This window comes from Eretmochelys imbricata, chromosome 10 (assembly GCF_965152235.1).
Source record: "Eretmochelys imbricata isolate rEreImb1 chromosome 10, rEreImb1.hap1, whole genome shotgun sequence".
Lineage (NCBI taxonomy): Eukaryota > Metazoa > Chordata > Testudines > Cheloniidae > Eretmochelys > Eretmochelys imbricata.
In genome coordinates, this window is record NC_135581.1 from 62,976,093 (window position 1) to 62,989,611 (window position 13,519).

Sequence of the window (13,519 nt, forward strand, 5' to 3'; positions counted from 1 at the left end):
GGATAGTTCTAGCATTTGATTTTCTTAAGCAAGGTAGGTACTCCTGGCTTTCTTTTAAGTTATATGCCATATAACATGCGATAAGCATGAAACAGTGAAGAGCTTCTCATATGTTTGTGTTCTAAAAAATTGTGTGTGAGTGAGAGAGAGAGCGTGGACAAACTTAATGCGAATTCAAAACACATTAAAGGATGTGCAGTCTGAAGAGCACATGCAAAAGTTGGTTTATTTGGTCCTGTGCAATGTCTCTTGAAAATAATAATAAAAAAACAGCATTGACAATAATTTTTAGAGGAGAAAATATAACTTCTGATGTTTTTCAATTTAAAAAAAAGTTGTATGTGAATTTACGTACGACCAAGGAGGTGTATGTGTACATGTTTCTTTGAGAGAGGAAAAAGCCTATCTGTCTAAAATAAAATAAAAAATCAGCAACAGGAAGCAGCTGATTTTAATAAGGATAAAATCCGGAATGTAAAGGCTGAAAATTGACAAATCTTAGCTAGAATAACTTGTCTTTTTCTAAAGCAGCTAGATTTTTTTTTTATTTTTTTAAGTTTTATGATCCGTCTTGATAAATGCCATTCTGTCTGTATTGCAGCTCTGAATTTTGAACCTTATGGATTGTCATTTACTTCAAGCATGTCTTCATCCGGCTTCACTGGCCGACAATCTCCTGCTGGTCTTTCTCTTGGTTCAGACATGTCTGGTAATAGTGCCGAGATAGGACAGAAAGAGTGAGTTTTCGATCTTTGAACTCAAATATAGAATTTCATGTGCAGTTAAACCTATGTTCTTGTCAGGGGTTGACTTCTTGCTACTTGTTTAATCACATGGGACTTAATTTAGAACAGTAGATCTTGAAAACAGCTATTATGTAAAAAGAAATCACTATGCTAATCCAGTATACAAAAAAGAAATAATCAAGGATGCCTTTTTTTTGTCAGATTAACTAGAAGAAATTTATGCAGTGAAAATGCAAGCTTTTCAGAATCTTACTCTTCAGACAGTACAAAACTCTGTAATAAAGGAAATTTCCTTAAGTTTCAGAGATCCGTGAATAATTATAGTTCCACACAAATTAGTTAGTTATTGAATGGGACTTAACATCTTCAAAATATCCTGGAACAGCTGGATGTTCCTCACAAGTACTGTTGAAGAATTTCAGAAATGTGAACTTAATCAGAAATTCTCTTTTTATTAGCACAAGGGAAAACATAAAACCCTACTCATTCATTGCACTTACAGCCACAGAATATTTACAAGTCTGGCAAGTCTTGTGCTTTATCTGAGAGTCTGTCCAGAGTGTTCAAGCATATTCTTGTGCTGGTATTAGGCTCTGCTGGTGTTGAGGTTAGTTTCAATTGAATAGAAAATTAACTCATCTCAGATTTGGAAAGTAAAGTCCAAACATATAATGATGTGCAGCATTTACAAAGTGCTTTACATCTTCAAGTATTTTACAGGTTTTCACTACTTACTAAGTGCAATACTTCTATGAAATAATGTATTCCAGTCTCACTATGCTTCTCATTCCTGGCTTCTCATTGAACACCTTGTCAAATTCTGGATCTCATTCCTAATCTTCAAAGTCTTACATGAGATTGGCCCAATTTGTCCAAGGAAGTGCCTCACTCTAGATCAGTGGTTCCCAAACTTTAACAAGTTGTGAACCCCTTTCACTAAAATGTCAAGTCTCACAAATCCCCTCCTAAAAATGAATATTTCCAGGGATTTTTCTCTTATACCTGAGTATAAATTATAAAAGCAGTGATCTTGGAAATATAACATTTGTTTTTATGACCATGCTTATTACACACTATTTATTATTCATTATTATTTATCATTACAGTACTATTATTACATTATGAAAACGGCATCACTCTTCCAACATCTCACTTTCGTAGCTTGTATCACTTTGAATAAGCCTGTTATAAGACAAAGCTCCTATGTTTTATCAGGGAGTATCAGATGTGAAACAGCATGAAGATATTTAAGAAGCCAACTCAAAGAAGCATTCAGGTCTTGAGCAGTCCAGGCAAACAACGCACGTTACAACAAAGCTTAAACATGTTCTTCATAATAATTTTAAAAACAATACTAGCTGCCTATTTAATTTTAAAAACAGTAAAAAATATCCACCTCCCTTTACATTTTTTATAAGGAGTCTTGAAGTTTAAATCTCCTCAGTGTGATAGATATGCTTGCTTTGATCTGCTTAGCTCTTGGAAGTCCAGGGGCTCTGGGCTGCTAGCCCCATGCTGCCCGGGGTCCTAGAGACAGCTCTGTCCGCCATTAGGGAATTTTTTCCCGAGAACCCCCTGTAACATTTCACAAACCCCAGTTTGGGAACCACTGCTCTAGATGATTATGATCTGTCAAAACAATTCAGTTCTGCTGGAACAACAGAAATATCAATATCAAGAATGAGACTTGTGTCTGCATGAGTCAGTTTTCTCCACATATGGCCCATGTCTGTTAAATCCCACTTTCTGGATCTTCCTCACCTTTAGTGACCCCACCTAAATTACATATCGTCAAATCTACAACAAAAATATTTATAACAAGTGAAGGAAAGAGAGTTTTTTGTACTTGCTGATGTATATAAAAACCTAAATAGCTGAGAGCAAACTGGGCATAGTATATCCACTTCTTGCTGATTTCACAGCAGGGACTGTGTGTGCATTTGTGGGGTGCTTAGCTAATAGCAGAGAAAGTTGCTAGCATGGAATGTCCATACAGACAGAAGAAGGCTAGTTTCTATTCTCCTGTCTATTGGGATGTTAGAGTGCAGAGTATGTGCAAATTTACAGAAATCTCTGTAAGAATGGCTTTGCTTTTCGGAATAGCACTTTCACAAGCTGACCCTGCTTTATTACATATCTTTTTAGGACCAATTGTCTGAAACTTGATGGTGTGAGGAAACTATGGGGGAAAGAAGGCTACCTCCCGAAAAAAGAGAACAAAACAGGAAAAGAAGATAAAACACAACCTGTTCCTCAGGATAGCATATTAATGGGACATGTAGTTGATCCTCCTCTGACACAGTCTGAGCAACAGGTAGTCAGCCTTTCGGAGGAAGACAAGGAGAAGCAGCAGCTCGCATCAACGTTGTTTGTGGGGCTAGGGTCAAACAACACTATCAGTCTGGTAAGTGATTTTTATAAATTACAAGTTACAAAAAAGTTTACAAAATAGCTGTATTTAATTAGTTATTATTTATATTCAACTGCCCTCAAATCAGTGTTTCAGTAGCATTTAGAATGTGACTTAATTAAAAAAAGGATATTGTCATTACCTAAAGAACCTGTTTATCGGGGCTCCTAAAAAGAAAGGAGCAAAAAATACTTTAAATGACAGATTTTTAAATCAAGCAACTTCTTTGGTTATTAAAGACTTTGGAGTGAACTGTCCTGAGTAGCCAGAACTCCCCTGTGTTTGCTTGCCCTGCCTCCTCACAAAGCTCAAGCTATGCTAAGCTTCCCAAGTATTCGCTACCTTTAACCCAGCTTCCAAGAGCCCTTGGAGGTTGCAGAGCTCGCATAGCTGGCAGTACGTGTTAAGACTGATGCATTTTCCATAACTTGTGCCTGGGTATAGTAGAATGTGAGAAGTAAAATCACTCACCATTCAAAGACTCTTCTTCTAGTGACCTTTATTAGCACTGCTTGTTCAAATCTTAGTCTTTTATCCCTGATTTTCTGCAAAACCTTTATGTACATATAGATGCTTTTCAACAGAGGATAAAATATTTCCTAATTGTACAGGGACCACAATGATGCCTGCACTACAGAACAACTCTAATGCCCTCAAAGTAACTTCTTAAGTGTCCCATGCAGTGGACACTGCATATTTTAAAACAAACCTTTATTTAAAGGTCACCTCTGTTGGATAGTTGACTTTTATCTGCCCTTTGTCCCTGGTCCTTCCAGACAGGTTTCCCTCTGTTAATTAAGCCAATCACCAAGTTAAAGAAAATAAATATAAAAATCTCTTCTGTTTTTTCTTCAGATGGGGAAAGCAGATACCACCACTCAGAAGTTCAAAAAAAAATCAAAAATAAGTGAAACCCAGAATAGCAAAGAAACATCTAGTTTCCAAAATATTGCTACCTTGCCTTTCAGTCCTTTACTTGGTACAGCTCCTAACAATAAGGAAAACTTTCAGGGCAATGAACATCTCGGATTAAGGAAAGTCTCACTGAGTTCTTCAGAAGTTTTGGAAGCTAGTGTATCATTTGATACGTCTCAATCGCTGACAGAAGCTGGACTGGATGAGACGCTTTCAAACTGTAGACTATCAACATCCTCTTTGTTTGCTGATAGTAATATTGAAGTTTTTCAGCCTTCCCAAAGTGTTCCAGATATAGTTGCCAATAAGGCCCCCTTGAATCTTTGCTTACCAGATGAACTAGCTGATCACCCTCATTCAGAAATAGTAGAGCTTTGTAGCAGTGACATCCTGACTATGTACTCGTGTAAAGTTTGGACAGATGACTGTTTACTGCTTATCTTGTTTGTTGCCAACAAAAGCACCTCACCGCTCAAAACTGTGACCCTAGTGTTTGAAAATGCAGAGCATTTTAAGGTAAGAAAATGAATTGTTACTTGTACAATAGAAGAGAACCATTGGTTTCCTCTGTTTTTTTACTTATGACATACAGTGAGTTTTTCTTTTCAGGTAGTTCAGTTGATAAGCTTTTGATGACTTTTAAGGAATCAGACATGTTACTATTCTTGTTCTCATGTAGTGAGAGCAATCAAGATGTTTTAGAGATTTCTTTAGGACTTCAGCTACATCTGGGATTTGTATAATGGTTGGTAAAGGAGTATCATGGTAAAAAAACCATTAAGGATGTAATAGAAAAATCTTATTGATTGAACCTCAAACCTTTACATGTGTTAATTAATCTAAGAGTATGTCTGAGCTGGGAAGGGTACACATATCCACACTGGCTCTGCTTGAGTGACTGCCTAAAAATAAAAGTGTGTCCACGGCAATATGGCTGGCTCTTTGGGTTAGCCTCCCTGTGTACGTTCGGGTATGTACTCAGGTGGCTAACCTGAGCCGCCAGCTGTGCTGCTGAGGACACACTGCTACTTTTCGGCACTAGCAAGACATGGGTACATGTTTGCAAACTAGGAATCACACCTCCTAGCTCAAATGTAGATGTACCCTAAAAAGTATTTATGGATTGCTATAAATGTCTGTGGATCTTGCTATCTTCCAAGATGTAGCCACTTGCACATCCCCGAAACATGGTTAGATATCCTCAAAATGACAGTATATGCCAGTGATAGTATTGAGCATTGGATAATCAATGTTCATAAGAGTGCTGACTGATCTGTAGAAATTGTCTCCTATTCAAAAGCAGAAGGGTAGACTTTTGGGGTCGGAGGGGAAAGGGAATCCACTGAAAGGGAGTTCAGGTACGGAGTCATGAAACCTCAGTTTCTGCAGAGGTCCACTGCTAACTGGATCAGTGGAAATAAGCAAAAGGCTTATTAGAAGTAGCTTTAACAGGTAATGGGTTTTGATGCCTTTTTCCTTTAGAATTTCTGGTTTGAATCATGCTAGCTTGCTGCCATCACATGTCTAGTTGGTTATGTTGTTCTTAGCTGACAAGTGTCCATACCACAGACTGCTACCACAGTTGGCACCTGTGCGGTGGCAGAGTGGCAATCTCAGCAGAAGCCAAAGACTGAATGTTGATGGAAATGTAATCATCCTCATTCCTAGACGTGGTATCCACTTCGTGGTTTTGCATACAGTTGGCACAGTGTGGGGAATCTTGCAGTTTCACTGTCTGTGGTGTGAACCTGTATTGAGGATAAATCAAGGCTGTCAGTTCAACAACTTCCCAAGGCTGTCAGTTCAACAACTTTCCTGAGCACTAAATTCACTTTGAATAGTCAGTCAAAGTGTACTTCTATACAATTTTACAGTTAAACCTGAACCAGCAGTACAATAGTCATGGGTGGTGGATAAAACATGCAACAGTATTATGGTTTTATTCAGCAATGATGGAGTACAGTGAGAGAGCAGTTCAAAGCGCATTCTCTGTTTACAAGATTTCCTGTTTACCCTCTGCTAAGACACATGGCTATTTTATAATAAAATCCTGGTAGAGAAGTAGTTAACATTTTGTTGAGTTGAGTGTTTGGAATTTCATTGTTTGACTAGTGAAACTGCTGTGTGTATTTCCATAGAAGTTAAATGTAATTTAGTGTGCCTGGTGGGGTGGGATTGTCTTTTGTGATCCTGATCTCACACCTAATGGAAATTGGGATTGATGCTATTGCAGTCAATTAGGTTACATGTGTGTAAGATCAGAATCAGTCCTGGTGCGTTCAGGGATTGTAAACTCTGGATTAGCAATTTTTAGTTGAAAGTAATCTGAATATTTTCTGTTACCTTTTTTCTTTATTTGTAGATCTTTGAGAGTCTTAGCTGTCATTTTCCTGTAATAGAAGCTCAAAGCATGGAAAGCTGCCAAAAGTGTGTGCAGTTGGAAAAAGTCTGTACAGAGGGCATTCTCTTCGGCTCCATTCATTATCCTCTAGATACGGATACTCATCTTGAGTTTTCACTAACTTTCTCACTGTCCGATTTCATCAGGTAAATCACTGATAAAATGAGACTCTTTTAAAAAAAAATCTGGTATTGCAGTCAAAGTAGTAAATAGCACAGGATGGCTCAGAAGGCTGATGATGGGAAATAGAGGCTTCTGTCTGTGGGCTGTTGGTTTTTAATTTAATTCAGACTGGTAATGTTAGTACAGTATGTCACCACTTGTCAATGGCCTATTAATATGTGAAATAAGTGTGTTGGCATTAGTCTGGTTCCTAGAGGCCAGTAATGCCATCACCATTCCCCCCCATCATCGCAACTGGCTCCTTTGTTAGCAGTCTCAGCAGAAAGATGATGGAATGAATAGGCATGGAGGGCGAGCAACCTGCTCATCTTTAAATAGTCATCAGTCCAGGTTAAGCATTCATACCAGGGGCAGTGTAAGGAGGCTAGTACAGCAATTGCCTTGCTGTGCCTATTCTTATAAATTGAGGATTTTAGAAATTAGGAATGTCCAACGCTTTCAATGAGCATTAAAGTTCACATCGTTTTCATGGCTTTAAAAATTATATACATAGTGACTTTCACAGGCTTTTCTGCCACCTTCTCTTTTGCTTTTTAAATGTATATTTGAGACAGTGAGAAGTTTTTCTGTTGTAAATTAAGGTGGCATGATCTAAATTCCTTGCATTGTCCTACGAGAGAGACTGAGATTAGTAATTCGGGCATGAAACTTTTTCTCCTCTTCTCTCCTCCCTCTTCCCAACTTCTCTCCTTGGAGCTTAGCTTTTTATTTCAAATAATAAAAAAAATACTTGTCTCAAAACCACACTATAAAAGCTTAACTCTGTTTTGTTCTGTACTAACACTTACAATTTTTTTAGTATCTACTACTTATTTGCTACCATGGAAAATATGGTATTTTGTGGTGAGACAAGGCACTTAGTAATGTTGCCACAAAGGTTTTGCATAGTAAAGAATGTTAATACCTCTGACTGCTTAGTTTTGGTGTCTGCCCAAATAATTATCTTTAGAAAGGATTCAATTACCTAGATTATCCAAAATATTGATTTCCACTGAATTATCAATTTAAGAGCTAAGTACAAATCCCTTAAGACTACCTAATGCTTTTTCACTTGGACACATTCACTGGAAATACTAAATACTCTTTTGGAGTGTTGAATGAAATTGATTGGACAGAAAGGAGAATAAAGACATTGCTTCAGCAGAAAGTAAATTGTAAATCTTTGAAACTGAGTTTATTTTAAATTCAGGGACCCAAATTGTGTGAAAGGACTGACCACTTTTACAGTAAAAACAGCTCACGCTCTTTATTTTTCAGCTCTCAATATTTTCATTCCTGAAGTAGTGGAAGTAACATTTTGTGTTCAAGCAGCCAATTTAAGTTTTTAAATTAGACTTTGTACTTGAGAGTGACATTTATAAGGTTTCCATAGTAAACTCTTTATTTAAGGGGCTTATAACTTGGACATTTAAGTAGCATTATTCTGAAGTTGGTCAGCAATAACGTTTGATTTAAGTTAAATTATTATTTTTTTTAATTTAGAGGGCTGTAAAAAGCAATTCAGGCTCTTCATATTGTGGGGTGGAAGGTTTGTGTTTCCACAAGTGCATTTTTAAAATAGTTTGCTTGCTTTGCTATATAATGGTTTCAGATACAGATTATTTTGAAGATCAGATATATTCAGACTCAGATTTGTGTTTAATTTTTTTTCAGACCAATGAAAATTACCACTGAAGACTTTGGGAGACTGTGGCTGTCCTTTTCTAATGATGTGAAACAAAATCTAAAAATGTCACCTTCTCAGGGATCTCTCTCTGTAGCTCTGAACGCCCTGAAGCAGAAATTAAAGCTCCATATTGTTGAAATTATTGGTGAGTGAATTAACATTTATATTCTATATCTTGGTGCTGTAAGTGCCCAGGGTTTTGCACAGCACATTGGGGCAGGAACTTATTTACTTGGCACAACCTAAGAGTTTACAGTCTAAGACTCTGATCCTGTAACACCTGTGCACGTGAGTAACTGTACACAGTCATTGCTCCATTGACTTTAGTAAGTCTGCTCAGATGCTGAGGGCTGGTGTGTAAAGGTATAAGTGGGTATAATACAATGGCAAATAATAGAGTGGCATGTTCTCATTTTTATCTTAAGTGCTTCCTGAAATAGATATTTTTTCAGAAGTATTTTGAAAGAAGTGAAGGAATTGGCAGGCAAGCTTTGAAAGTTTGTATGAAATAAGGCATGAAATTGGGAGTGACGGGGGCTAATTAGGAATGATGTTTGGTGAAGCATGGGATGAGCTGCAGGTGTGAGAGAAGAAGAGGGCAGAAAAATGTTACATTTGAAAGCACACTTCAATTTGAACTATATTTAATATGAATTGCAATTATTTCTTTTAGTTTTAAAGTTATTTGTTGTTTGTTTTTAAGGTAATGAGGGAATAGTGGCATGCCGGCTACTTCCATCAGTCCCCTGTCTGCTGCATTGTCGTACTCATGCAAGGACACTGGCACTGTGGTTTAGATCCTCTTGTTCTGCTCTTCCAGACAGTTTACTATATCTGTGTCAAAAGGTGATGGAGGAATCTTAATTGCAACAGTGCCTGCTTTTCTAACATATTGGTGTAAAAATAAATGCATACAAAAGACTTACAGGGTTACACAAATGTTTACCAAAGCAAAATGAGTTAAAACGATACTCAAGAGTGGTTTCATCCCCCCAACTGGCATGTGCCATATGGACTAACGGGAAAGCAGAATGATCCACGATGTGCCTGCAGAAATGTGCTCAGGATTTTACAGTTGCTGACAGATGACCCGATGAAGTATTGCTAACTGTTTAAATGAAACGTATATTTCTTAGTTTATTGTAGATGATTGAAAGTATTTATTTTCTATTACGTAATTTTTGTATATAGCAACCCTTTACTCTTAGGAGCAGCTACTTAGTACTTAAATATTATTTTAAGGAAAGCATCACTGCTATGAAGTCAGCTTTATACTGTAAAAATGATTCAAATGCTTGTCTGTAACATTACCATTTACTTCATTTATGAGCTTTTTCTAAAGCTGCATTTTAAGCACTATTGGAAACAAGACCCATACTGGCTGTTGCACGTGGTATGTTATCTTACCACAGAGGATAGAAGTGCATGCTTCATAATTGTTTCAGTGGCTTTAAATGGTCAGAAGTACTGCACGTGATCTTTTGGTCGTTTACCAGTTAAGGACTTGACTCATGTCATCCAGACAGTCTTTGGAGAATGGGAGAGGTGTCTAAAACTGGGAGTTGCGTGGTGATGGCTAAATTGGATGGAGATCCATTGCTATCCAAGTCATGTGTATGGTATCTGCAGCTCCTTGTCATTTTCATTTTATTCCTATTCTTCACTTGCCTTTGGTAGAAGTCTATAACACTCATCAAAAGAACTGTGCATGTCCCAAAGATATTTTTCAAAAGTATAGAAGAGGAAAATATTAAGCCTGGATTTATCATAGCTGTGTGACAGTATTGAAGGTGCTGTGTATTTAATTTGGACTGAAACATTTGAATTTACTTTGAATTTTCTTTTATAATGCTAATTATCTACAGTATTGATTGGTTATCAGTCTTTGTAAATTACTGCTTATACATGGTTTGGATGTAATTGTGTTGTTATGAATGTTTCTAAAGGCTTGTTTACACAGAGCAGCAATGTGCACTATGGGGGTGTGATTTCTAAGGTGCACTAACTGGTCCAGGTAGACACTGCTGGTACGCACTAAAAGTTGCCAAGTGCGTTTTACTCTAGTGCTGTATATTGAAGTGCATTAGGGAACTTTCAGTGTGCACTGGCAGGGTCTACACCAGGGGTCTCAAAAACATGGCCCATGGGCCAGAGTTATTTCCTGCGGCCTGCTGTGGGTGCCGACTCCACCGGCAGCCAAGCTCCCCTGCCCTCCTGCCCCCACCCTGAGCATGCTGCATCACCACTCCACCTACTTCCCAGCGCTTCCCACTGTCAAACAACTGTTTGGCAGTGCTTAGGAGTTTCCAGGAAGAAGTGGGGAGGAGCGGGGATGTGGCAGGGCCGGAGTGGGGATTTGGGGAAAGGGTTGGAACAGGGGCAGGGAGGGAGTGGAGTTGGGGTGGGGACTTTGTGGAAGGGGTTGGAATGGGGGTGGGAAGAGGCGGGGCCTTATGGAAGGGGGTGGAGTGAGGGCGGGGCAGGGGACAGAGGGAAGGCTTTTAACCAAAGTAATTCTGAAAGTAAATGTGTGCTTTGTCGTTTGAGTGAGATGAATTACTGAGTATTTAAATTGTATTAAAACCCCTCTTCATATTACAGTTTTGAAAAAAGTTAATACATTGACTTTTAATAGCACACTATATTACTCTTCATTTTTTTTCATGTTTGACTATACTTTTGTATTGTTGTATGAAAAGGTTTCAGTGACCTTTCAGTGACCTCGGGCCAATGTTCTCATCCTCATGTGGCCCTCATGGTGATTTGAGTTTGAGATCCCTGGTCTACATGGACCAACTAATACACAATGTGTTAGTGAGCTTTCGAAATCACACGCACATAGAGTACATTGCTGCTTTGTGTCGACAAGCCATAAGGCTTAATAGATCTAATCAGCCTAGCATGCATGCTGTGCGTGTGTGAATTGTTTCTCCCCTTCTGTGTCACTACCATTCCCAAAACCCAGCATCTACGCATTGGAATCCTGTGATCTGCATTTATTTAGACAGCAAATGAAACACATCACTGTTTCGCACAACTTTACAGTAATTCACAAGTAGCTATTTTTCTTTAAATTTAGAAGAATTGACATTTGTGCAAACAATGCTTGCAAGTGTGGCATACAAAGGAAATGGAATTCTACATCAATTTGCATTATCCTTATGCTATTTTTTATATTGAAAAGGAAAACCTTAGGAGATATCTTAATATTCTCAGTTTTCATCTGGCAAACATCAGTGTTTAAGGAAAGAAAAGTATTAATTATTTTTATTTTGCTTCATTTTGTTAAATGTTCATAAAATCATATAAAGAATGTAATTTTAATACACCAGTGATCACAAAGATTGTTTTAATAACTTCTTTTAGAGATTAAGCCAATTGTCTTATATTACCACAGGTACTATGACATAAGAAAAGATCTTTTGGTCACTGCTATTACAAAACCCTCTAATTGAGGGATTTATTAAAATGCACTAAGTCTGTAAATATATTAAACATTCTGCATGCATTAAATAATGTATATTTAATGCTCTGGGACAATTTGTATGAATGAAAGCTTATTTTAATTTCCCTGCTAGTACAGAATGTAAATCAAGTTGGGTGCTATAATTGGATTTCAGTGTATTATAAAAAATTACAGAAATATCTGTTCTAGCCTATGCATTTTTCACCATTTCTTTAATGGGATGTTAAGTCTCTCCTGATATGAAACAAACCAGTAATGCCTTCTGTTTACTTGTAGGTGTGATGCTCTTCTTTATCCTTAATTTTTTCCACCTTGGTTTGTTTAACGTAACCATATAGTTAATGCACTTTGAGCTGTAAATATGCAGATTCTGAGAAAACAATCAAGGGTCTTATGTTGCTGTGACATACAGGGGTTTGCTCGCTTGTACCCGAGGTACAGCCTTTATTTTTAGATCATCCACCAAAACTATTGTGTTAATCTCTTTGTGTTTACACTTTTCTGTAATTTAATAATGTGCATCTAATAAAATCTCCAGCCCAGTTTTACAGCTGTTTTACTGGACATGTGTCTTTGGTGCTGTGTACCTTAACAGTGGTACTATTAGAATAATGGCATTTAATATTATTGAAGAATTGTTCCCCAACATAGATGATTTGTAATTTAATGGCTGCAGGTCCAGACTCCCACTGCCAAGAGATTAAATAAAAGACAGAAAAATGCTTTGTCTATACTGGCAAGCATTGTGTACATAAAACTTAAATGAGATGTGTTAGCAAGCAGGGACAGACGTGCCTGTTTTTACATGTTCAATGACAGAGTACTAGCCCCCATTTCGATTATTGTTTCTCAGTGCAACAAAATAGTGACAAAGAATGTAACATATGTATTTCACTAAGTTTGCTCACCATGGCAATTAGTAATGACACGTATTCTAGCTTCAGGTATACGAAGGGTAGATGTCACACTATCTTTGAGTCTATTATTTCAGCAGCATTTTGTATCCCATGGCTTCTTCATATTCTTTTTGGAATTGAGCCAGATTATGAACTCGGCACCACAGGAAAACTGTGTGGTTGAGCATGCTTTCATCATTCCTAGAGTTGATTAGTGCAATGGTGTTATTGCCTACAAAAAAACCTTGACAATTCTTAGGTTACTGGTATGCTGTGTTCACAGCCTGTCTTGTGGATATGTATCCTTGTACTCCCCTGTCTACCTCTCTTTAGGGAAGGGGCTGTCTGCTTTGAGCATGCTGTTCATATGGTACATTGCTGCTAGAGCTTGGAGCAGGAACTGGGAATTCTGGGGCTCCAAATCTAGCCCTGAATGCATCTGTTCTGGAGCAAGTCAGTTGTACCTCTCTGCATCAATTTCCTGATCTGTAAAATGGAGGGTGGTGGTGAGATGGGCATAGCTGGTTTATTTAGGTAATTCTACAACAATTTATATTATCCTTACTCTAATCTTTATAATGAAAACCTTTTAAGAGGTATTGCAGGCTTCTCAGTTCTCACCTGGCAACCACATCAGTGCTGTCGGGGAAAATAATTACTGTTCTTATTTTATTTTGTCTTTTGCATAGCACTTAAAAGAGGCTCTACAAAATAATATAAGAATTATATAATTCCAGTTTTAAATTGCCCACCTTTTTTACTCATGTTTTGTACTGATTAATTCACTATGGTCCCAGCTCTGAGATACGGAGACCTGAGCCTTTATAAGACAAAGG

General features: G+C 37.7%; 1 protein-coding gene across 3 annotated transcripts in view; it reads left to right on the forward strand.

The window, feature by feature from the left end:
• AP4E1 (adaptor related protein complex 4 subunit epsilon 1) overlaps nucleotides 1–10,696 on the forward strand; it is a 33,883-nt gene extending 23,187 nt beyond the window's left edge. For all 3 annotated transcript variants that reach the window (XM_077828647.1, XM_077828648.1, XM_077828649.1), the window contains 6 exons: nucleotides 602–737; nucleotides 2,892–3,150; nucleotides 4,012–4,587; nucleotides 6,434–6,618; nucleotides 8,309–8,466; nucleotides 9,025–10,696. In XM_077828647.1, the coding sequence (XP_077684773.1) occupies nucleotides 602–737; nucleotides 2,892–3,150; nucleotides 4,012–4,587; nucleotides 6,434–6,618; nucleotides 8,309–8,466; nucleotides 9,025–9,185 (1,475 nt within the window). In that variant the 3' untranslated portion in view covers nucleotides 9,186–10,696. The remainder of the gene's footprint in view (nucleotides 1–601; nucleotides 738–2,891; nucleotides 3,151–4,011; nucleotides 4,588–6,433; nucleotides 6,619–8,308; nucleotides 8,467–9,024) is intronic.
• The last annotated feature ends 2,823 nt before the right edge of the window (nucleotides 10,697–13,519 follow it).